General features: G+C 38.7%; 1 protein-coding gene across 2 annotated transcripts in view; it reads right to left on the reverse strand.

Moving 5' to 3' along the window:
- eps15 (epidermal growth factor receptor pathway substrate 15) overlaps window positions 1-23,157 on the reverse strand; it is a 73,015-nt gene extending 49,858 nt beyond the window's left edge. For both annotated transcript variants that reach the window (XM_039767273.1, XM_039767272.1), the window contains exons 1-2: window positions 23,042-23,157; window positions 3,864-3,905 (exon numbers count right to left, since the gene is read on the reverse strand). In XM_039767273.1, the coding sequence (XP_039623207.1) occupies window positions 3,864-3,905; window positions 23,042-23,077 (78 nt within the window). In that variant the 5' untranslated portion in view covers window positions 23,078-23,157. The remainder of the gene's footprint in view (window positions 1-3,863; window positions 3,906-23,041) is intronic.
- Between the last annotated feature and the right edge of the window lie 2,973 nt (window positions 23,158-26,130).

Genomic DNA, 26,130 nt, shown 5'->3' on the forward strand with positions numbered 1-26,130 from the left:
TGCAGTTTTGAGATAATTCAGTCACATCAGATAAGCAAGAGAATGAATCTGATTTCGATGTATGGTGTAACCAATTAGAAGTTAACCAGATCAATCGTAGCAATAGGTTTGTGAAAATAAAAATGACCGCCACACAAGGCTGCTGTGAAGGGCAATCTTTTAACTTGTCAATGTTTTACCCCAAAATTAGCTAATAATATACCATTTCTGCAAACATACACAGTTTTAAAAATTTATGATGCAGCTTGTGGCAGTATAGGTTGAGCGATTTTGCATATTATTTAAATACAATACAACATCGTGGTTGCCGCCATTTGCATTATAGGAGAAAACTTTGTACTACTGCCACTGTCTCAATACAGACCTTTTGATGCCAAATTTCCAAACCTAATGCATACAAGTTCCACACTGTATTATACACGTAAAGGCTGATGAGTTATTCTGTTGTGTATCATAATGTGAATACAGTGCAGATGTATCCATGAAATGTTATTCCCTTAATAATTGATGAAAACCAGTATAAAACTCAAAACAAGCATTGTGTAGGAAAAACGTTTTTAGCAGAACTTTCCTCTTTCTGTCCATTTCACAGTTCTGTCTAACAGAACAGGTCAATGGAGTCTTTTTCCCCATCTTCTCATGTCAGTCCACCCTACTGCTCAGTGATGCGGTCCATCTATACCACTCATCTACTGGAGACCTTCACTTGCATACACGCCTCAAACAGGCTACTGAGCAGCCATTACTCTTTCTATTTTGGCTTATGTCAGTGCTGCGCTGCAGGGGGGGCTTTAACCCCTAAATATGACATCCACTACACATGCATGACAGTTTTAAAGACTGTGACATCTCACGGAACTGAAGCCAGGCACATTCACAAGTGGTTTTTGGCTTTGTCCTTTATGCACCAAGAGTTGACAAGATTCCTTGAATCTTCGAAATATACTGTCCCCTGGACAGGGTGATGCACCCAAAATCCTACGGATTTGTCTGTGGGGAACGTTGCCCTCAGAGTTCTGGATTATTTGATCTTTTAGCAAACCGGCAAGCCTCAAACCCACCCTTTATTTAAAAGGACAAGGCATTTTCTAGAGGTCTGTACTATAACACGATTGACTCGCCTCTTTCACAACACCTTTTTATTTCAACTTGTCACCTCATTGTTAGTCCTCAACTACACCCATCCCACCTTTTTTGGAATGTGCTGGATTAATTTCAGAATAAACGCCTATTTAAAAAAAAAAACAATGCAGTTGGATCAGGTAAAACATGAACTACCTTGCCTTTAAACTGTTTTTTTTAATACAAGTCAAGGTAAATTCGGAAATCGCTCCATTTTTATTATCATTTTTCGTACTGTCTAACCTTTTTTTGGAATTGAGGCTGATATTTAAACTGCACTGTCAGGTGGGGGAGAATAGAACTTAAAATATTCAAAGAGATGTTCCTCAAACCATATCTTTAAGAATGTTCAAATGCTTGCTTTTATGAGAATTACACTGTAATTTGCATTAATAGTGTTGGAGAATTCCCATCTAATACCTTAAAAAAGGACAATATGCTAGGTGGTGTGGTGCACCATGAGACATTGAACTAAAAAATGATGAGGTTTAAAAAAAAAAAAAGGAAAGAATAGAAAATTGATAAACTTCTCCTTTTTATTTCCTCCACAAGAAAGTCAAAAACTACATATGATGCAAATTTGTATTAAGTCTTTTATGAGCAATAACAAGAAGGGAAAAAAAACAAAAAAAGCATAATAATGATATTTAAGGATGACTAAAGAAGTAATAATGTAGGGCCCTCTGTACAATTAGATAGCAATAGCTCATATGTGTATTAAAATTGCACGTACAAAAATAAAACCGTTATTCAGTATTACATTTGAAATCATTTACTGATTGACTGCAAACCCATAATATTGTGAACGTGTTACAGCATATTACCACTCTGCTACCCAAAGTAATAAGTTCATGCTTATAAAGACATTGGTGCAGCATTAGGGGAATACATAAACCTCAGGAACCAATAAAAAGCACCAACAAAGTCCTCACATTAGGCCTCTTCTTTTATAAACCCAATGACATGTTTTTCCAGTAACAAGTTAAGGATGAAACAGGATAGCATTACATGTGGCCACAGACAGCGCACCTGTAAATACCACGTATATTCAGTACCCCCTCTGGGAATCTAAACACAAACACTAAAACAGCACACATTTCTCACTCTCCACATCATTTTTATTCATTATAAACCTCTGTATGTAAGTACACATCTACAGTATATGTGTTGTATATACTGACTGCATGATGTTTTGCATTCAGAATTATTTTTTGTGCTCTGCTGTAAGGTATGGGCTATGTCTGAACTGTTCTAGTAGTACAGTCACATACAAGGTTATTATAGTTAATTAAAATCAAAACTAAAACTATTAAAAAAAAAAAAATCGTAAACTGAAATAAAATAATGAACAAAACCGAAATGAAAAAGTAAAACTAAACAAAACTATTAAAATACTTAACTGAACTAATAATTTACTAAAAATATTTCTAGTTGTTGTCACAACCAGACTTGTACAAGGGCTAACCTGGGCCTGTAAGGGTCCCAAAATGAATCAAAATATATTAGCAAGAATTTCACATTTGGTTTGTGAATAGATACACCTGCCGTTAGTTTTTAACTCTTGTGTGCGTGTGTGTGTGTGTGTGTATGTGTGTATATATATATATATATATAAATAAAATGTCTTTGTGAAGTAAAAGCTAAGTTAAAAGTAAAAATACACAGTGAATTTCAATCAAGATCAGAAATAATATAGAAATAAAAACTAATAATTCGCTTCCCGGGTCCTTCCTGCGTGGAGTTTGCATGTTCTCCCCGTGTCTTTGTGGGTTTCCTCCGGGCGCTCCGGTTTCCTCCCACAGTCCAAAGACATGCAGGTTAGGTGCATTGGCGATCCTAAATTGTCCCTAGTGTGTGCTTGGTTTGTGGGAGTGTGTGCACCCTGCGGTGGCCTGGCGCCGTGTCCGGGATTTGTTCCTACATTGCGCCCTGTGCTGGCTGGGATTGGCTCCAGCAGACCCCCATGAACCTTTAGTTAGGATATAGCAGGTTGGATAATGACGGACTGATAAAAACCAATATATAAAAAGGCAAAACTACATTATTCTTGGTCACATGTACAGATTACTGTATCCGTCAATTTATTGAAGCATGTGTTAAGAAAACATGGCCTATTAATGGATAAATGCTTTATAAAACCAGTATTAATCAATTATCAAAGTACCACGTTCCTCTTCCACTGCTTGTTATTTATACTAGTGATGTAAAAATGCTGTTAGCAGACTAAGAGGAGACAGAGCGGTTAGGAGCCGGCGCTAATAGAGCACATTGCTGCACCCTCCACATGACAAACCAAGTCAGGATCTAAATTAGGACCCGAGCGCAGCCATGCGATGGGTGACACCTCAGCACCACACAAGTTCAGATGGACTGGAACCAGTGTGAGGTTTTGTTTTTTTTTTTTTATGGTGGCTGGAGTGCCAATTCTGCCACCAACCCCCAGGTTTTCCCTGCAGGCTGGAGGGCCGACATTCAGGGCTGGATGCAGATTAACGTCATACACAGGATGGAGCAATTGCAGGTTAAGGGCCTCTACAGAGTAGACTCACTTTTTGGCGTTTATGGGACTCGAACCGGAAATCTTCCGATTACCAGTGCAAATCCCTAGTCTCAGAGCCACCACTCTGCCCTCAGCAGACTAAGATTACAAAAATATTTTTAAAAATAAGCTTTACTCACAATATCTTCCACACTTATTTTCAAAAGATATAAGAGACAAAAAAAAAATGTTTTTAGCTTACCTGCCGATAGTACTTTTCATAGACAGGATTTCCACTTGATAGCTGTTTTTCATGACATAAAAAAAGAATGCAAATAATTTCAAGAGACACAAAACATACAATCTTTTTCATATTTCACAAACCTAAGTGAGCATGCTCTGATTACAGGTAAGAGTAAAATTTAACAGGCAATGTTCCTGGGTATAAACATACAAAAATCAAATCTTGAGGAAGACAAAAGAAAAACAAGCCAAAGGGAAGGTGAAGAGAAACTACCTGCTTCTCTCCATAAAACACCCATTCAGTTTTAAACACATCTATGTTACCTTATAATACTTTATAATCACAAGGTCTTTACTTCACAAGGCTTGAGAGTTGGAACAACCTTCTCCCCAATTTATTCAGTAGCTCTAAAATTTAGCCAAAAGTTGAGGCCGATGGTGATGGCGGAGGAATGGCTTGGGAAATGTTTTCTTGGCGCACTTTGGGCGCATTAATACCAATCAGTCATTGATTGGTACATGGCCAGTGTGAGTATTGTTGCTGACCACGTGCATCCCTTCATGGCCACAATTTACCCGTCCTCTTTCGGCTACGCACCATGTCACAAAGCAAAAATGGTCTCAAATTGGTTAATGAACACGACAAGGATCTCAAAGTTCTTCAGAGGTCTTCCAAGGCACCAGATCTGAATCCAACAGAACACCTTTGGGATGTGGTAGAACCGGAGCTTTATGTGTGCAGCTGACAAATCTGCAGAACTTGTGTGTCGTAGTCATGTCAGTATGGACCGGAATCTCAGTGGAATACCAGAGCTCTACTGCCTAAGCATTGCAGATTTAAAAAAACAAACAACAATATTTTATATGGAAATGTGATTGAATTCAGTACACTATAGACAGGGTAAAAGAATTAGATTTTAATGACTTCAAAAAATGAGCAACAAACTATTAAAAAAAACCCAGGCACTAAGTTTAAGCAGCTGACATTAACCCCAATGAACTGTACATTGAACCAGAATGTCAAAAATGATGAACTTCCCCTTTAAAGTGCTAACCAGATAATCTTTTAAGTTTGCGGCTTTCAGCATTTATGTAGCCAGCTTCTTAGCTAAATGTTTGCAGGGTACTGTGGAGTATCTACCAAATAAAAATAAAAACAGCATTTACTGAATTTTCTATAGACAAGCATTTTTTAATGCAGTATTTTCATATAAAGTCTTGAGATATTTAGTCTGAATAAAGCTTATTAAGCAGCTCTTTTTGTACTTCATTGACATTTACACAATACAATAAATATCTTTGGCTAAAAAGCAATTGATATACCCAAAGTTTTCATCTGCAGTCTTTTTTTGAGACTGAATGCTTTAAATTTCACTTTATGCTGTTCATACAATGTAGGTGATACAGAACAGGGACATAGTCATACACAAACATCACACTTTTAGCATTCATGATATGCGTTTGGTGCAAATTTTGCCAGCAACCAACAAAGAAACCATAATGCACCTAAACAAATGACAGGGGTGACCGTGATCTTAGTTGCTCCAAATCATGTTTGTACACTACGAGGAAAAATATGCAAGAATAATAAAAGTAATAACTGGCATACATAGAAAAACAAGAGGAGACAGTACAGTAAATCAATATGTGCTTAAAATCAACGAATCACCATTTCTGCCACTTCCTGCTTTACGAACGCAGGACACCTTAATTCTTCCAAACGCCACCCGTTTTACTTTCTGTGCTCAGACTCGCAGAGTATTCTGCTGCTTGCATTTGGTGACCATGGCAGAGTGTGCCAGGTTGGTTTAATCAAACTTTTAAACAAAATGGGACAGTTTTAAAACAAAGAAGACCAAAAAATGTGACAAAATTTGTAGTAGGCTTGTTGATTACCAAGATGGATAACAACTAACGAATACACTTAGGGCAAAACTCTAAGGTGCATTTGGTTCAAAGAAAGTATTATCTCAAGATATATAAATACATACAGCCAAATTGTTATACTCATAACACAGACACACCATGGCTTCTTCTTTAATGAAATTCCAGAAATCCCTGAACGCACCAATCTTGTCTAACCTGAAGAGCACCTTTGCTCTGCATATACTCAAATAATTACCATTATTGGCCTAAATAACAGATGTATAGAGATATAATTATGCCACATTACAGAGTCATGTCATGATAAGCAGTCCCTGTGGAAGTTCGGGGTGCTCAGCCATCAATCACGTAATGAATGTATGAGGAGGGGGTTAAAACAGTTCATGAAGTAGCAAGATGCCACCTGGCAAGAAAGACCTACAGATCAACATTTAATATTTCGAATGCAACTGCCTGTGCACAATCACATACTTTAGAGTACAGATACAAGGAAGTGTTTTATGTAATGAAAGGTTACATCTTGGGTGGCACACTTGGTTGGCACAAGGAGACTGGAGTTTGCATTCCCAGCTGCTCCATGTGTGTAGTTTGCATTTCCTGAACATGTCCACCTGGGTTTTCTCCAGGTGCTCCTCCCATAGTCCAAAGACATGCAGGTTAGGTGAATTGCCTTTGCTAAATTGGCCTGTGTGTGTGTGTGTGCATACGTGTTCACCCCATCCAAGTGTTGTTCCAGCTGATTGCTGGGATCAGCTACAGCTGCCCCTCAAAACTATTCTAAAAAAGTGGATTTGGAAGACAGATGGAAGGATGGATGGATGGACGGACATTTCACTCTTGATATAATGACTTCAACATTCTGACTGTTAACTCTATCGTTGTGACTTATTGATGCTCAAAGTAATATCCTTGCGAGGAATGGTCTTGTGATCTTGAACAGAACAGTTGTATTTTGGAATGCTAAGTAAGGACTTACTGAATGAGAATGGTCTGTGGGTGCACCCTACGAAAACGTCTGCGCCACGCTAAATGAACTCATGCGAAGGCTTTCAACACTTTTTGACATAAAAGACAGCCGTGCCCCGTCCATGTGCCGTTTTCCTTTTCAACAGAGCACTGGGTTGCCAAGCAGGAATACATCTGATCAGCACATTTACTGACTGCACAACAGCAGAGGGTCTGATTACCAACAATGATGACAAAGCCTAAAGTGAAGGTAGTAACATTTCTTACTAAACGGTTCAATAATGATCCATCCCTCAATGTCAGCAAAACAAAGGAATATCTTGTGGACTCTAGATGACTTGCAATGAGTCACGCTCCTAATGACATTGAAAATACCGCTGAGGGAAAGAGCAAGTCCCTTTAATTCTCATTCATCCACATCATTATGGCTCCCGTAACACAAACTATACTGTTCAGAGGACTTGAAAGTGCTTTCACTTTTAGAGGAGGGAGTGGAAAGTAAAAGCAATGCTGAATCGTTTTTACTTTAACATCAACAATACTTCCAGTGTACTTGTGTAAGGTATAAAGACAAACTGGAGCAATTACATAAAAACCACCTCTAAATATAATGTGCCTTGCAAACGTGAAATTGTGATTCATGTTCTTGTGGAAGTTCAGCCATTTTTAATATCCTTCCATGATGCAAATATTGTATTATCATTTTGGTTGCCTATAATTTTTTGATTCATAAGCTAGTCTCATCATAATAGTGCATCCTGCAGTGCAGCACTCCCAGCGCAACATTTTCCATTAGAACTCTCCCATTTTTGTTTAGTCCACTGCTTATTTTTGATTAACACAGCATTTCTTTTTAAAGAATCTTACAGCATTTTGCAAGTTTTTTTTTTGTTTTGTTAATTCTGGTTTGCTTACTGAACTTAGAGGTTTAAAAATGTACCTGAATCGTTAATCAGATGTAGAACTTCAACCTCCACAATATCCTGTTTACAGCAGAGAGGTGGAGGCCGGTTGATGGAAGGGGTATAATAAGCCAAACAGAACACATTTATCGGTAAAGCCAATGCTGCAAATGAGTGTCTCTAGCAGGTCTGTCTGGCTGATTCTGCAAGATGGGTTTTACGAGCAGTTCAAGTGAAGTGCAGAGTTGGATTGACAGGAACCACTGATGAGAAATTTGATAGGATATCCAATAGTTCAATGGCAGCCTGGGATGTTTTATACACTCAGAAATTCTGAGGATAATTGAATAACATACTGAATTAATAAATGCTGCTTTCCAAAATATATTTAGTATCTGTGTAACGAGCTATTGCTGCTGCTATAAAGATAACTGCTACTCATTTTTCCAATTAGTCATCACTTTCTTTAAAGAATGAAAGACCCTCATGCTTTTATAAGTACTAGGCTGACCTGCCTTTTAAGGCGACCGACTTTTAAGTTGACCACTTCTTAAGGCAATTCAATATGTTGATCAATCTGATATTTTATACAAACTCATTCATTTGGTTATATTGCATTTGAGCGGTATTACTTTAATACTCATAGTTTGTTATTTTTGTGATGAAATTGAAACTTTTTTTCTATATTGAGGTCACCCTTTTGAACCCCCCTGATATTTACTACGCGGTGAGGCATTTGTACTCCATCAACATGATTTCCAGAGACATAATTTTGTCTATTTTTCAAGGAAGCAAGGGAACGATGGGAGCACCAGAACTCTGCTCACATCATGTCGCTTCGTACCGCAAGCTGCAAGTAGTAAGTCTGTGATAAGCGGAATACCGCTACGCTTTCCACTCACGGGATGGAAGGACAATCCCGACCGCTTTTATATAGTAAGAAAGAAGAAGAAGAAGAAGATATCGCACAGTCTGGAGTAGAAAATCATTTTTTATCTGGAAAAACGAAACTACAAATCCTATCGTGAATTGCAAAATGGACGGGGCGTGTGTGAAACTGTGCGCCTGCGTAGCACTCACGGGACGGAAGGACAATCCTGACCGCTTTTATATAGAAGGATTACAGACCTCATGGTTGAGAGAAAGAAAGAGACCAACCGCCTGAGTGCTGCAACGATTCCCCAAGGCAGGCCCACCTGCCCAAACAATATTCCACAATGTCAATGGGAAACGCCTCTTATAAAACACTCCCCACACACATCAGAAGAATTAAGTTTAATTTTTTTTCTACTGTATAAACAAGTAATTCAGACAGAAATAAAGGTGTATATGAAGCGAGAGAATAGAATGGCACTTTTCATTTTCAATGTTTTTGTACAGAACTTTGTTAAAGTTTTACAGTATTCTCTACTTTTGCGTCCCATTAATTCATACATTTTGAGATAAATCCTTAGTGTTCCCTGTTGTACTGATTGCACAAATGAATTTACTGCAAATGTGTGGTGATAAAAGATTCCTTTGTGTGTGTCTTTTGATTCAGTAAGAAAACAAGAGACATGTAGATTGTTGAATTGTTTTATGACAGAAATGCTAGTGATCTTATTCGTTTATCAGAGATATGCAACAAGAAGTTAAAAGGAAGAAATCACTGTTTAACAAGTAATAAGTAAAATACTAAATAGCCAAACCACCTATTGACATTGTTCCCCCCAAATCCTGAGGGAGAATACATTACAAAGTAGAGGACAACATGGGACACCAACAGAGTGAGGGGGAGTCGGCCCGCAGTTAAACCAAATCTAGGCCCAAAAGAGGGTGAATCGTTTGGAGGACACAATCTCTTATTCACATCATCATCCGGTTGTGACGGTGGTTCACAGCTCATCACCAGACCTTCCATTGATTGTCACTGCAGAGATCTTAAGGAGTATCTTATTGTAAAGCAGAAAGACAGCTAATAGCATTGTTTCTGTAATATAAACTGCACTTTGAAAGAAAACCTATTTAGAAAACACAACACTGAAGATTTGGTTACTGTTCCGTTATAAAATTAAAAAGTAGCCAGGGGAGAGTTTGGCAATTAACAACAAATTGCAGAGTAGTACCAAAAAATAAAAAGTCAAATTGAACTTGAAGTATTGCTGTAAACCAGTAAAATCTGAAAATAAGGTGTTATGGGCAGATACAGCAAAGATCATCAAACTCTAGTAACGGGAGAGCCAGGCTACCACACTACTAGTGAAACACGCTGTACTTAGAGAGATGTTCTGAGCATGAGGAACTGCTTCTGGAAATTATTTAATCATCCTAATAAATAATATAACTAAAGATTATTACAGAAAAAGTACTTCAGAAGTGTACCAAATGTATATGGCGTACAAAAATTCCAAACCCAATGATCAGTACTTCATAGTTATGTCGGCAGAATGTTTAACAATGAAGTACTTAATGAGAAGAAAGGGACATGTCGAAGACTAGCCAAGTCAATGTGTTTTCAGTCCATCTAAACGTGTATTTCACTTGCTGAGAATAAGACTGAACTCATGCAGAAGAAAATAAAACTGGTTTTGGTACAACAGTTATTACCTACAAATAAAAACCACATTTTATACAGTTCCAATTATTTAAGTACAGTACAGGCCAAACGTTTGTTCACACCTCCTCCTCATTCAAGGTGTTTTCTTGATTTTCATGACCATTTCCAGCACTCCATCACTCTCCTTCTTGGTCAAATAGCCCTTACACAGCCTGGAGGTGTGTTTGGGGTAATTGTCCTGTTGAAAAATAAATGATCGTCCAACTAACCTGACTTCTGCACAACACAACCCCATTGATAAAGCAAGAAATTCCACTAAATAACCTGATAAGGCACACCTGTGAAGTGAAAACCATTTCAGGTGACTACCTGTTGAAGCTCATCGAGAGAATGCCAAGAGTGTGCAAAGCAGTAATCAGAGTTTTGAAGAAACTAGAATATAAAACATGTTTTCAGTTATTTCACCTTTTTTTTTGTTAAGTACAGAACTCCACATGTGGTCATTCATAGTTTTGATGCCTTCAGTGAGAATCTACCAATGAAAATCAAGAAAACACATTGAATGAGGAGGAGGTGTGTCCAAACTTTTGGCCTGTACTATACGATAGACAAAATTATGCAAAGTGTACCTTTTATTAATGTCTAACCTTTTCATCTCAAACTCAAAACTGCTGCCAAATGCTCCAAACAGCTATTTTAAATTTACTGTCCTAGTATGCAAGAAGACTAGCCTGTTCAGTAAATTGGCTTCCACAAATTACTTTTAAGCACTTTAGGGTTACGCACTACGCCAGTAATAATAATAATAATACATTACATTTATATAGCGCTTTTTTATCAGTTACTCAAAGCGCTCAGCAATTGCAGGTTAAGGGCCTTGCTGAAGGGCCCAACAGAGCAGAGTCCCTTTTTGGCATTTTACGAGATTCGAACCGGCAACCTTCCGATTGCCAGTGCAGATCTCTAGCCTCAGAGCCACCACTCCGCCTAATGAAAGAGTACAGGAAAGCAAATCCAGTATATCAAACGGCTTGCACAGAACCAGCAATTTGGTACTTTCAGTATCTGAAATAAACGGTATGTTTAAAAGACCTTGGGCTTAGCATTCATTCTTTCGCTTTCCAAATTGATACTCCAAGTGCAAACAAACCGGTGCTGCTGCTGCCCCCTCTTTAATAACGCAATGACGACTTGACTGGAACGACCACATTTATCAGCACACTGTGAGGCCAAAACACCTCACCTCCACACCACACCGGATTACCATTTGTCTCTCTAAATGTTGCAGATTTCGAAAGGTAACTGTGGAGTGTGGCAAGGCAGGGAGATGTGGTGAACCGTAGAAGCATGCTGTTGCAGGGAATTGGGGTTTAGAGCTATTTGTTTTTTGAACGGTACTATCATTTGGACAGAAGTACACGTACCAAAGTCAAAATTTTAGTCCTGACCCAACACTAATGCACTTTATCTGTCAAATCTGAAGACGTGCTTAAACTATACTGGCTGTACAGATTTATTAAAGCAGTTACCATCCAGAGAAACTGTAATCACCACAACGCTTAACTGCTGCATGCAGACTTGTTTCTGTGCACGTGCATTTCTAACCATGCACACAGTTAAGTGATGAAGCGCAATTCCCTGTTGCACAGAAATATTCAAATAAGGGAGGGTCGTTAGGGAAATGCAACAGCAGGAATACAGGAGGGGCTGTGGCAGTAAAGAGAATGTGCTGCCACAAATCTCTGCTGCTCACTTTGGTGCCGAGTTATAACATCAAATCAAGTCAAGTCAATTCAGCTTTATTTATATGGCACATTTAACATAAAAATAAGTTGACCAAAGTGTTTTACAATAAAAATTAAAAAAAAAACGTACAACTGTCCTGTAAAAATACAATTCACAGAAACTAAAAATTAATACAACATAAATACAAACAAATAACTAAAAAAAACTCTATACACAGCATTAGTACACAAGTCTAAATCATAATAAGAATAAGCTCTTGTTTTTATTCCCTGGCTTTTGGTTTAATTTAGATTTAAAACTGTTATATGGGGTGGAGACGGTGGCACAGGAGACAGAGCTGGAGGTGGCAGAGTTAAAGATGCTAAGATCTGCATTGGGTGTGATGAGGATGGACAGTATTAGAAATGACGACATTAGAGGGTCAGCTCAGGTTGGAAGGTTTGGAGACAAAGTCAGAGAGGCGAGATTGTGTTGGTTTGGACATGTGCAGAGGAGAGATGGCGAGTATATTAGGAGAAGGATGGTGGGGATAGAGCTGCCAGGGAAGAGGAAGGCCTAAGAGAAGGTTTATGGATGTAGTGAGAGAGGACATGCAGGTGAACAAGATGCAGAGGACAGAAAGATATGGAAAAAGATGATCCGCTGTGGCAACCACTAATGGGAGCAGCCGAAAGAAGAAGGAGAGGGGAGCAGCTCTAATTTCATAAGGCAGAGCGGACCAAAGCCTCTGTGCCACTGCTGCGAAAGCATGGTCACCTGTTAGTTTCCAACGTGTCCACAGAATGCACAGCAATAACTAATCCGAGGACCAGAATGGTAAGAAGCTCAGCAATATGTGAAAGACCAAACCCATACAATGCCTTACATACAAATATTAACAACTTAAACTTCACCCTATACTGTGCTTGAAGCTGTACAGCCGAGATATGCTCCCTTTGTTTTAGGTGCCAGTCAACACCCTGGCATTTACATTCAGAACCAGCTGGAGGGGAGACAAAGATGATTGAGACACACCAGCATAAACAGAATTGCAGTAATCCAGGCATTTGGAGACAAAAGCATGAATAGGCTTTTGCAATTCATTATATGACAAAAAAAAGTCTTGACTTTAGTAAGAGCCTCAAGTTGAAAGTATTATTAGTGTTGACATCATCGGCACTTAATTTTCCAAAAAGCCTTGATTATATCAAAATCCAGTGCCAACAACAAGAGAATACATATTGCCCAGCTGGTGTTCAAGACATCTGTTTCCTTACCTTGAGCCCTTTATCACTTCGAGTCGACCTGGGTGGCGTTTCCTTTATACTTCCCTTATTCCTCACTTCAAGAATTCTATAAAAACTATAATGGGTGGAAGTACACTCTGCCAAAGAGGCGTTTTAACATTTGAACTCCCCTTAGCAAGGGTTTTTTTTTTTAAACTCGATAATAAATCATTCTTAAGAATGATCAGTACCTGTGCCTATGGTGCTGTAAAATATCAATCAATACCTGTTCCACTGTGCCACCTATCTCCATTCAACTGCCATTATAGATCATAAAGTTTAATCCAGCACACATGAAAATGAACTTTACCTGGTAAAAATGCTACACATCCCAACCAGCCTAACATCCTAGGCCAGATGAAAATGACATACAGTAATATCTCTCCACCAAATGGATACCAACACAAAATGTCTGTCTTGATTGTCAGGCTCTTCTCCTTTGACTCTCACAATGCAAATCACTCTTATTTTTTTTTTGCTTTAACTCCCACCGCCAGTGTGCAATGACTTCATGTTAAGAGTATGGGGGAATGGATCATAGTGACTTGACAAAGATGATCCACTGTGGCGACCCCTAGTGGAAGGAGCTGAAAGAAGAAGATAAAACCAAAAACAAAAACGCACACACTTAAGGCACCCTAGTTTAATACCCCCAAGCCTATTGTATAAGCACTAGGACAACAGTTTATGAGATCTGATATGACATGCATTCAGAATAAATTACAATATGCTGTGTTTCATGTTAGTTTTCAAATGTTGGCAGCAATTGGCATTTTACTCATGGGATGCAGCGTTCTTTGCAAATGTGGACTATCTTGCCCTTATACAGATACAGAGCTGTCTGAAGGGACGAAGGGTTATTTGAATGCAGACTACTAACAACACAGAAAGAAAAGGGGACTCTGAATTATTATACAAAACAGACCAGCACTAACAAGTTAGTTTGACTGGTATCATTCGTCTCCTCTGTAAGAGGTCTATTCTACATCCATTCACTCACTTTATGAAACCACCTTTTCTACTATGGGCTTACAATGAGCTGGACTCCACTTTGGAAAGACAATGCAAAAGACAAAGAAATTCCAGACAGAATGCCAGTTCATCAGGAGGTACCTTCATACTCCCATCCACACTTACTCCTAACAGGCTAGTTTATAGACTGAACTTAATAAAACTTGAACATATTTTGGCATTTGGGAAGAAACTGCAGTAAATGTTGATTGGGAAAGGAAGGTGAGGTTATGACTATGAAGACAAGAGGGTGATGTGTAAGATCCACACCAAGTGTAAGGCAAACAATTGATCTCTGGGCTTTATTTTTACAGTGAAGTAAAAAAATGTTAATCACTGCACCACTTTTGAATATTTCTATTGGGAAAAAAGGAAAAATTAAAATTTGAAAATGCCAATATTATAAGGCGGAAGTAGCAACAGACAACAATGCTGATCTTATTTAGAGCAACAGTTTCTTAATGCAGGACATCACAATCATGTTCAAATACCGTACATACTCGCGGATAAGTTGGGACTTGATTTTACCGTATAATTTCTGGTATTTTATAACGTTGGTCGTATAAGTCGACTGCAGAAAACTCATGCTATTGGTCCAAGAGATTACGATATGCTAACGCCCCCCTGAGAGAGTAACCACAGAGCACACTGCCTTTTTTTTCCTATGTGGGTGCAGCAATGCGCTGTATCAGCATGTGCTCCTAAACTCTCTCTCTCTCTAGTGTGCCTATGTGACAACACGGTAATAGCCGAACTATTCTGAAGCGACGTTTGCACTGATTTGTGTTTTTTGTATCTCCACCCCCTATCTACGAAGGAGTGTTCGATCAGAAGAAAATATGAAGTAGGTTTTCAATTAAAATATCATTGACGTAGCGAAAGAAATCAGTAACTACGCTGCTGCAACAAAATTTGATGTGTCTGAGAAACTGGTGTGAGATTGGAGGAGGCAAGAAGAAAAAAAAAAATTAAGCTTCGCATTTTTGAACGGGCTTATAAGTCGGGGTCTGATTTTTTGAGTTTCAAGACCCGACTTATACGCGAGTATATGCAGTAATTGGAAAACATCTGCATCTAGCACCCTTCATTGTAGTTTTCTTCACTCCACTAAGTAGACTGTCAATTATGAAGCAGAAGAAACCACTAAACCTTCTTATTAGCATCCAATGGAATGTCCACAGTTAAGAACAAACGTGTTTAAAGATGTATGCAGTACTGTATTCACAGATTGTCTCACAATCTGCACTTCTGTATATGTATGTTTTGAAAAGTTACCAAGCATTTGAGAAATTACAACGAGATTTTTAACCTTTCCTTCAACAATATTAAACGACCCGGCTAATGAGAAAATATGATTCCCTATAATGCTTACAATTAAGTGTGCAAAATATTATCTTCCAAGTGAGTTCACAAACTCCGAGACATAAGTTCACATCAGCACTCTTAGTTGTGTAATAATGAAGATTTTACATAAGGAAATTGCTTCTCGTTTCCTAATCTTGATCCACGGCTCTTTCAAAAGGAAATCATGAGACACAAAACTTCATAGCAAAGTGGAAAAATAAATACTACCTTCATGTACGATTATGGTAAACTGTCATATAAATGTCGTTCTAGGTGCCCAAAACAAAAAAAAAAAAAATTCTGTCAGAAAGGTGATGCCAATTATTACATTTAAATTAGTCAATGAAACCCACTGGAAAGAAATTAAACCAAAATATAAAAATTATTTTGGCGAGTCTGTGGCCTGTAGCCCTTGTGGTTTCATATTTATAATATGAACCAAGACCAGACCACAGGTAAACACTCCTCGCTGCAGCACCCCAGTAAATGGTGCTGCACAGATGCCTGAATACATCATACCATACAGAACATGTAATCCTCTGTACTGAGCATGACGGCAGTTCAAAAAGTGAAGAGGGGCTACTCTACTCTGACCCCCCATCATCAAACCTTTGAATGTTGGCAAAGTCAAATGCTCTTTGTTTTCCTGTACTATAGATGTATTAAAAGTAGCTCTACATACCTAAACAAACAGTCAACTCAAAGAACTGCACATGGTACTAAAAGCAGTGGGGCAATAACCCTTAGGTTCAATTATGAGAAAAACATTAAAATGCTAAAAAGAGAGTCAGCTAATGCACTAAAAGTATTTGGACATTTGGAGTTTAGGACGGGGTACAGTTACCTTTCACTACTTAGAACAAAACTAAGACATCCAAACTGAAAAGGTCAGAATTGAAAACGCTAGCTGATGCTGACAAGACTAAAGATCAGTTGTGCTTAAATTATTACCACCACAACCTAGATGTCCAAGCAACAAAAATCACCATTCAAGTATGTCGAAAAAAATACAGGCAGCTTGATGATTTTATTTTATAACAAATAAAAAAGCAAAGGCTGCAAACCAATTAAGTTAGCTTGCTATATTATCATCCCTGTTAGTTGCCTGCCTTCTTATCTCAAAAACACATTGCACTCTTACAGACACTTCTAACCGTGTTAGACGTGATATGTAAAGATGAATATTGGTGGAGTTCCAGCACATTCCAGATACTGCTGATGTAGAAACACAGAATATTGTGAGATAAAGTTAATTCTTTAACTCCTCAAATGTTCCAAATAATTTACAGTGTCACTTTCATATCATAAGCTTTAAGAATGACACCACAGTGCAACAACATATCAAGATTGGGGTTTAAAGTGATGGACATTAAGATGCACAACAGGATTTGTTCACATGTTCAAGAACACATGATTATTAATAATTAAAAACTTAAGTAAGCTTCTGTTGAACCGCCTGTAAATCTGACATCACATTACACGACTTGTAGACAGAAAGCATGTCAGACTTGACAACTGTAGATGCTGATCTCGTTGCCGGACCATGTCAAGTTGCATGACTAGAAATTGCTGAGCATGTTAAATTACGTGACCGTGTGATGACTTTCCAGCACAGTTTTGCTTTCCCCCTTTTCTGACAGACAATAATGTGCTGCTTCACAGAGTGTGACCTGCATGAAGTGTTAACAGATATGGTAATTTAATGCATTTCTTTTTCTTTTGTATTCTACAGTGGTACATAAAAACACAAGATGTCAGACAGATAACCCTCTTTTCTGTTCTTGAGGTCCAAAACACCCACTTTCCTTATCGCTGCATTACACGCACTGCACATCCGAGTGAGCTGTAACTGGCTGTCAGCTCTCACGTCCACACAATCTGTTGATTTTATTGGGGCAACTTGCTGGATATGTCAGACTACTGAGCTAGCACAGTACGACGTAGCAACTGTCCTCCAACTATCTAAGATCATGAAAATTAAGTTTGCAACTGAACTACTGCAAAACTTGCTAAACGTGACATGACCTCAAGTTGCTTATTGTTGAAAAGTGTTTGTTTTGGCCTTTTTGCATCAGAATTGCCTGCAGAACTGTCTTTTAATACCACACCCATCCATTCCTGCAGATATCTCTTACCGCCTCCCCAACATTTGAGTATTTTAGCAAATCCCATAAAGTTAATAAACAATAATTCATTTAACATCTGCAAACAGAGGATAGGCTAAACAAAGCCTTTATCAGCTACAAATTAAAGAAACAATGCCAGCTGACAGCACATTTTGCATTCTCTCTAAAAAACAATTTGGTTCATCAGGTAGAATAACACAAACGTGAGGTAGCCACTGTAAAAATTTGCTGCGTCTGTCACGGCTCATAAACTGTTTGGTTCAAAAGATAGAGCATCAAGTTGCTTTACATTTTATTTTTTTTTTGGTGCTATCCTGGTTGTGTTTATAGTGTTGTTTGCATATCTACCAGTTGCATTTTCTCAATACAATTTGAATATTTGACACTCATACAAATAATTGCATCAAGCTACACAAAGGGAAAGCTGCAGGACCAGATGGAGTCAGTGCTCAAGTTCTTAAGGACTGTGTAGACAACCTTGAGGGTATCCTCTGCCACCCGCTCAATCATGATGACCTTTGAGAGTACTCACTTGGTAGTGCACCTGGATCCACTGCAGTCTGCTTATCAGACAAAGACTGGAGCAGAGGATGAAATTACCTATCTGCTGTACAAGGCTTATTCTCACCTAGAAAAAGCTAGCAGCACTGTGAGGATTATGTCTCTCGATTATAAAAAAAAAAAAAAATATTCAAAGGAGAGGAGAGGTGATTTTCTCGGAGAGACACTTATACGTCCCGCGACGTATAAGAGATTTAATCACATCTGGGGCCAGAAATAAAAGACGAGTAAATGACAAAGTAGAAGGTCGTAAAGAATTCAAAAACGTTGGTGTGGTACACATGCAGAGCAGATTAGAGGTAATGGAAGTTTAAAAATTAAAAATATCAGCAAAAGAATAGGAAAGATCACATTAGCGCTAACAAACGGAAATTATTACTCGGTGAAATAACGGAATAACGAAAAGAGATCAAATATATTGTTCGGATTTAAACTTTAAGTCAGAGACTTGTAGATCGTCTAATTTGTGTTGCCAACGAGAATTAAAAGATTCCAAAAACGTTGGTGCAGTATTTAGTCTTGTGAGACGGAGACTTTTAGCATGAGACCGTTTCAAGTCACGCCTTACTTACAACTATTTTCAAACAAGACCTCAGTCGTGTGAATGCTTTTGTCAGACACACTTCCTGCGCTCTCATCTCTTATAAAGTTTACCAGGACAATAATTTTCTATGTTCTAGGTGACACGACAAAGCGAAGAAGAAACAGCATGGACAAACATTCGAAAAAGTCGTTTTATTTATTAGAGAGAAAGAAACGATATTCGCTCTCAGGCAGTTGTACTTTGCAAGGTCAAATACAGAATCAAAATTCATTGTGAATGTGAAGAAAGGTTAATTCCAAATATTGTTTTTACTAAAGTTCTAAAGTAAAAGTGAAAATAATGTATAAGTAACAATTCCCATGAAAATAACAATCTCTTTAAATTGTATATCCAGTAAACCAAACCTGGGGGTGGGCGGGCAAAGTGAGCAGGGGGTGGAGCTTTCTAGTCTTTTTTTTTTTTTTTAATTTCTCCAATGCTTTCAATACCATTCAGCTATCCCTGTTAAGGGGTAAGTTCAGGAATATGCAGGTTGATATGTCTAGGACGTCTCTGAGCAGCACTAGAGAACTCGGGAGCTGAATCTTATGTATGCCAGTACCTTGCAATGAGGTTTCTCAATAAACCAATTAGTACTTAAAATGACTAAGTATAAACAATAAGGATAATGAACCTGTCATTACAAGCAGCAATAGCCTTTGAAAACACCAGTAATATATTGGCTGTATTTTCAAATCGAAGTAATGATATCTTGATAAAAAATGTACCAATTTCTATACAAAATATGAAGATTTTATGGGTGTGTCCAAACTTTTGACAGTTAGTGTATGCACGTACTGAACAAACACTACAGTCCTCCAACACAGATACTGTAACACTTGTCTAAAGCATGTCGGTGATATACAAGGCTTTGTATATAATGTCAGGGTTTACATCTACACGTTCACTTTGCTGTGCATCCAGGAGACGCGTGGCATTGTTTTTGCAGGGTACAAAGGTCTGATTAAAATTCACAACAGGAGACACCAGTTTGTTGTCAGATCCTTCACACATAGACACATAATGGAACTAATTCTTCACATTCATGCATCCAAATTGAGGTTCAAAGGTCCTCAAAATCTGTCAAAGCTGATAGCTGCCATACCCGTTTTTCCAGGAAATGACTATTAGGAGGGGAGGTGTTAGGGTCAAGAACTCATTCTAGGACTTGGGGTACGTCTGAGCCATCTGCAGTGCTCTCTCTACACATGACTGCATGGCTGCACATGATTCTAACACAATTGTCAAGTTTGCTGATGACACAGCTGTGAATGGCCTGATCTCTAACAGCAATGGGATCGAGCTCAGAGTGTGTCACACTTGCATCAGGACAACAGCCTTCTCCGGAGTGAAGTTGATCACGGACTTTGGGAGAAAATAGCAGAGACCCTACCACTAATTGAAAACTAACAGCACTCAAGAGGAGAAAGTGAACAGTTTCTGATACTTTGGTATCCACATAACAGAGGACCTGCCATGGTACAAGTACAAGGACACCTTGGTAAAAAGGCAATATGACATCATCACCTCAGTCCCTTCAGGCTAAAGAACTTCTACATACAGTATCCACCACTGAAACAATCCTGCTTGGTTTGGAAATAGCACACATCGGGACCATAAGTCCCTGCAGAGAGTGGGGAGGTGAACTGAACACATCACTGGGTGTGCAATCTCTATCTTCCAGGACATTTACAACAAGCAACGTTAAGACAAGAGCAAAGAAAAATATCAGAGATAACCAGCCATCCCAACAACGGCCTCAACTTTGTACTATGCTAAGTGAAATCCTACAGCTGCCTGAACAGCAGTTGAGAGAAACTGAGGAGTTTCTTTCCACACTCCAGCTGCAACCTAAATGAAGACCGTATCCAGAGCTGCACGATAACTTAATATAAGTCTGTGTGGACATCAGTCTCACGTCACAAATTCGGTAATTGACCTCAGCGCTCAGGAGGGAATAGCAGTTAATCATTGTGTTTGTAAAAATTAATGTACTTAAGAACGCTTTGAAATCACTTCAGGTTTTTTTGTGCAGTGCCACCTGACTCAAGAAGGTACAAGAAATCACCCACATCATTAAACTCATCTTGATGTCTAGCAATGCACAACGTTAAGATTTTTGCACTCCTTTTGGACCATACTTTGTGTAGGAAGTTACAACTTTATGGTAAAGAGTAAACCAATAGGTGAATTTTGCAAAAATGATCAGAAGAAGCTGAAGCTGTGCATGCCACATCAACCGACCCCAGCAGTCCCACCCCATAATGAAACAAGGGGTCAAAGTTACTTCTTTTCACAAAACTTTGGGGGGGAAAAAATGGAGATCAGTAACATAAGCATGTGGAGTGTTGCTTTACGTTATTTCAAGGTATTTTTGACACCTGATTATTTAGCAGTAGTCCTAGTCCTGTAACAACCAGTCAAAGGTGGTTAAAAAGTGACACATTTCAAATATAAGCATGTGAGGTATCATTTTAGACTATCCCAAAATCAGGAATTATAAATTTGAGGTTAGATTTTAATGTTTTTTCTAATACACTCAAGAATATTTAGACTTTAAACATTTACATTGTAGCATACATATTAATATTTCAAATATATGATGCAACAACGCTTGTATATTATGTATTTCTAATTCTTGAAAGAAATCATTATAATATCTTCCTATCGAAATCTTGAATTAGGTTAGTGTATACTAATTCAGACTTTTTAAATTATTTGTTTATCTGACTTGTGTGTTTTAGCAAAAAAAAAAAAAATATATATATATATATATATATATATATATATATATATATACACACACATACATTAGAGCTACTAATGAAAGTGTAAAAGATCAGGCATAAGGTATCATGACTTTTAACATTAGAGCCCCGTCACCAGGAGTTAAGTTTAGAATAGCATTGGGAAAAGACGTCTAAAGATACCCACAAATATTAACATTAGGGCTACTGATGAAAGTCTTAAGCTTAGACATAAGATATAATGACAACATTAGGACCTTGTCACAAATGGTTAAGTTTAGAATATGGCGTATATATATATATATATATATATATTTTTTTTGCATAGCTTCAGAATAGGACGTGCACTGATGGGGGAGATTCAAATGTGTGTGAGTATATAAATATAAATTTTTCACTTTGCTATACCCTTCCTCATTTTAAAATCAAATAAAAATTGATCCAAAAAATGTATCATAGTCATAGTATTGCGTACATTTAACGATTTTTACTATTTTTTTTTTTTAAAGTAGTGTATTATAACTTATTGTCTTGATGTATTCTTCAATGCACAGTCATGGGGTTTAGCAACTAAACATTTCACTACACACTGCACTCTGTTTTTATTTGTATGTGACAAATGAAACCCGATTTGATGTTAAGGGGAATGCAAGTCAATGTGTCACAAATTCGGTAATCGGCGTCAGAGCTCGCAAACCCACAGCCACAGCTATACGGGTACAAAGGCGGGAATAGCAATTCATTAGGATCTCAATTCAAAGTGGTGGCAGGAAAGTCTGTCATCACACGGACTCTAAGGCAGGAGCCAAATTCTTCCAGAACAGCACCGTCAGGCGATAAAGACGGGCTCTTAACAGCTACAACCGTCCCAGGAGATGTGACCTGGTCAAAGGGGTGTCCTTTACATCCAACTGAAGACACAACAGACATAACTTCTCTACGGCACCGCAGACTCAGTTGTGTCAAGTGCGCTAACACCGCTCCCCTCTACTCCGGCGGGGACACCGGGACGCTCTCACAATCCCATTGGCCGCGTTCGGCTGTCGCAATCCCAGTAAAGACGCGAACTTTTCCTGCACAGCTGTTCCCATTAGTCAATGAGTTGCCCCCCTCCTTCGTGATCTACAAATTCTTTAAAGTGACCGGAAACGCCAGGGTCCCTCAAGCCGGCCCCTCCCCGCTCCTCGGGACTGCCAAGCTCTAAATACCACGGAAACGAGACTACCAGCTCTGCGCAAGAGCGGCTTCGGTGTCCCTGCGACAGACGCCGAAGACTTGACTCTCCCGTACACCACCGAGTGAGCGGAGGCGCCACAGTGGTGCCCGTACCCCACTCTCCGTGGTTACAGGGACAAACTTTTCCACTGTAGCCAAAACTTTTCCAGGCCGCACCTTACTGTTACAAGTGCCAGCTTGTAACTAGCTGTCCTCTTGCCCAGGAAACACGCCGGCCTCAAACAGTTCAGGTGTTCTGAAGAGAAGCAGTGCCAAAAACATAACACAGAAGGAGAAAAAATAAACATTACCTGAGTCAAAGATAGACTAGCAGCCATAGTGTTCATTTCCCCACTGACCCATCCTGCGCGGAGCAATATGTGTAAGATGGCAAACGAGGCAGAGGAACTTTAGGAGGAATCGGACTGCTGCACCAAAGCGGGGGTTTGCAAACACAGGACTGGAGTACGCGAGCCCCGGACAACTCCAATGAAATACGAAGGGTCGGATTGGCGGGCTAAATGTGGGCGGGGCTTAAAGTGGAGGGCGTGTGAAGAAATGGGCGGGAACAGTGGGAAAGTGGATTGGCTACTTCTGGTGGGTGTGGTAGAGCAAAAAGGAGAAACTGGTTAGTAAGGGAATGGGCGGGGCGAAGGTTGAGACTGCAACACGTGGGTCGGGGCCAAAGGTTGGGAAGAAAGTAATTGGGCAGATTAGGGAAGGGCGGGCTTTGCGAAGCTTAGGGAAGCATAAAGTGCTGAAGGCAAAGTTATTGAAAGGAGGCTTCACATCTGAAATGTACGTCTTTTTATGCTGGTGTTTTTTATTCTTTGTTATGCTCTTTTTGGATTTTTTAAATATGTCGTCTTCTTATCTAGCTTACTTCACTCCACTTGCAGCACTTTGGAGGATGTGAACTGACATAAATGGTGAATCCAAAAAATGTTAGTCATTTAAAATCAAGTCAAGTAAAATAGTGATAAGGGAACATGAAGTCAATGACCGGAGATAATTAACGAGTTCTCAAACGATTTAGGTTTGTCTAAAAATGTGAGGCAATTGCTTTAATAAAAATGTTAGTAGCAGCTGTTAATGACATTTTAGTGATGGAGAAAATGAATTATTCAGGCATCTTGAAAACCAAAGATCGACAAGACTGGATTCATTTTAATCATGTAATCGATAAGGCGAAAATAAAATCAATCGCTGGTTGCAAAGGGATCTGCATTTTAAAGGACGTGTCCTACTGATAATGGCAGAAGACATTTCAAGACTTACTTTTGTTGCCAAAACAGACCATATATTTCTTGATTTTCTGTGCAAGAATCTTTTATATTATTACTTAGTATCATTTGACTTAGCCCTTTATCCAAGCATTTCAGATTGAACTGGCTGCATTTGTTTTCCAGTTGGAGCACAGGAAGGTGATGTGACTTGTTTGAGGTCACACACTTAGTGATGAGATTTGAACCCACAACCTTTTCTTAACCAGTCATCAGGTAGAAACGAAATACAAATAACATTAAAACTACTGGCCTTTCAGCTGACTACTATTTATAATTGTGAATATGCATCATGAAGTATCCATGTTAGTAAAATGTTTAGAAATAATTGAGAAAGTTAAGGTGAGGTTTGTGAAGTACAAATCTGTACTGTTCTCAGGAAAGGAAAGTCTGCAATGTGATAAAGATTTGTCTTTGATGAATGAAAGCGCTAGCAAACAATGCATTTAAATACCAAGTTTCATTATCAGCAAGGACTATCTTCTAATTAGGAAAGTGGCAGGAAAATAAAACAAGCAGAGGTACAACAAAAGGGGAGAAATATATAAGAAAGTACAGGAAAGCAGACGGATGTGGTATGGACATGTGATGACGAGAGACAATGAGTATGTGGGGGAAAAAGTGATGGGAATGGAAGTACACTTGAAGAGAAAGTGAGGGAGGCCAAAGCCGAGGTGAATGAATAAAGTAAAAGAAGACCTGAAGAAAAAGCGTCTGACCTGGGAGAAGGCGCGGGACAAAGAAGTATGGAGAAGGTTGATCAAGCACATGGACCCCACATAGGAGGAGAAAAGAAGAAGAAGTAGGAACAAAAATCGGCTCCCACTGCAGTGTGAGTATCCCTGTATTAGACAGCCTGTAGTTATTAAATCTTTTAAATTTGGAGGATTGGATGTTTTTGGATTTTTCTATTCTTTAATGTAAAATGAAGATTAATTGATTAAAGCAGGAGCTCCCAAGTTCAATCCAGGGTACAACTGTGGCAACGGGATTTCATTTCAACCAATTCAACAAATACATGGCTAAATAGTCCATCCATCCATTATCCAACCCGCTATATCCTAACTACAGGGTCACAGTGATCTGCTGGAGCCAATGCCAGCCAACACAGGGCACAAGGCAGGATACAAACCCTGGGCAGGGCGCCAGCCCACCGCAGGCTAAATAGTCTAATTGTTTAATTAATGTATGCTAACTTTCTTTTTCATATTCTGTTTAGTTTTCCTTTTCCTGTGGACTTTACTCCCTTAATTGTATTCAGATATAAGTGATGAACAGCACAGGCACGGGTGCAAATGACGCCAAATACTAAAGGTAAGCAGCTGCTTCAGTATTAAATTTGCTTGTGAGATAATCCACCTTAATAAAAGGTTAAGTGTCTGTCCGTGTGTCTGTCTGGTTGCTATTCTCCGCCATTCCAAAAGATGGCGCATTACAAACATCTTTAGTAATAAAATGCATTGCATTTGTAATTCCAATAGATGGCCCATCACCGGCATTAACACTGCTTTCACAAATCCCATACCAATTGGTGTATAACAGAGACATATGCATTGTATTTGTCATTCCAACAGATGGCATATCACAAAATGTTTAGTGACAAAATGCATTGCATTTGTTATTCCAACAGACAGAGCATCACAAACCTTTTTAGTAATAAAATGCGTTGCATTTGTTATTCCAACAGATGGTGCATCACAACATTTTTAGTGATAAAATGCATTGCATTTGTTACTCCAAAAGATGGTGCGTCACAAACACTAAATTGCTTTTACAAATCCCATACCAAATGGCATTTAACAGAGATATATGCTTCACATTTGTCATTCCAACAGATGGCACAACACCAACATTAACACTGCTTTCACAAATCCCATACAAATTGGTATATAACAGAGACATGCATTGTATTTGTCATTCCAACAGATGGCATATCACAAACCTTTTTAGTAATAAAATGCATTGCATTTGTCATTCCAACAGATGGTGCATCACAACATTTTTAGTGATAAAATGCATTGCATTTGTTACTCCAAAAGATGGTGCGTCACAAACACTAAATTGCTTTTACAAATCCCATACCAAATGGCATTTAACAGAGATATATGCTTCACATT

This window comes from Polypterus senegalus, chromosome 10, assembly GCF_016835505.1.
Source record: "Polypterus senegalus isolate Bchr_013 chromosome 10, ASM1683550v1, whole genome shotgun sequence".
In the NCBI taxonomy this organism is placed as follows: Eukaryota; Metazoa; Chordata; class Cladistia; order Polypteriformes; family Polypteridae; genus Polypterus; species Polypterus senegalus.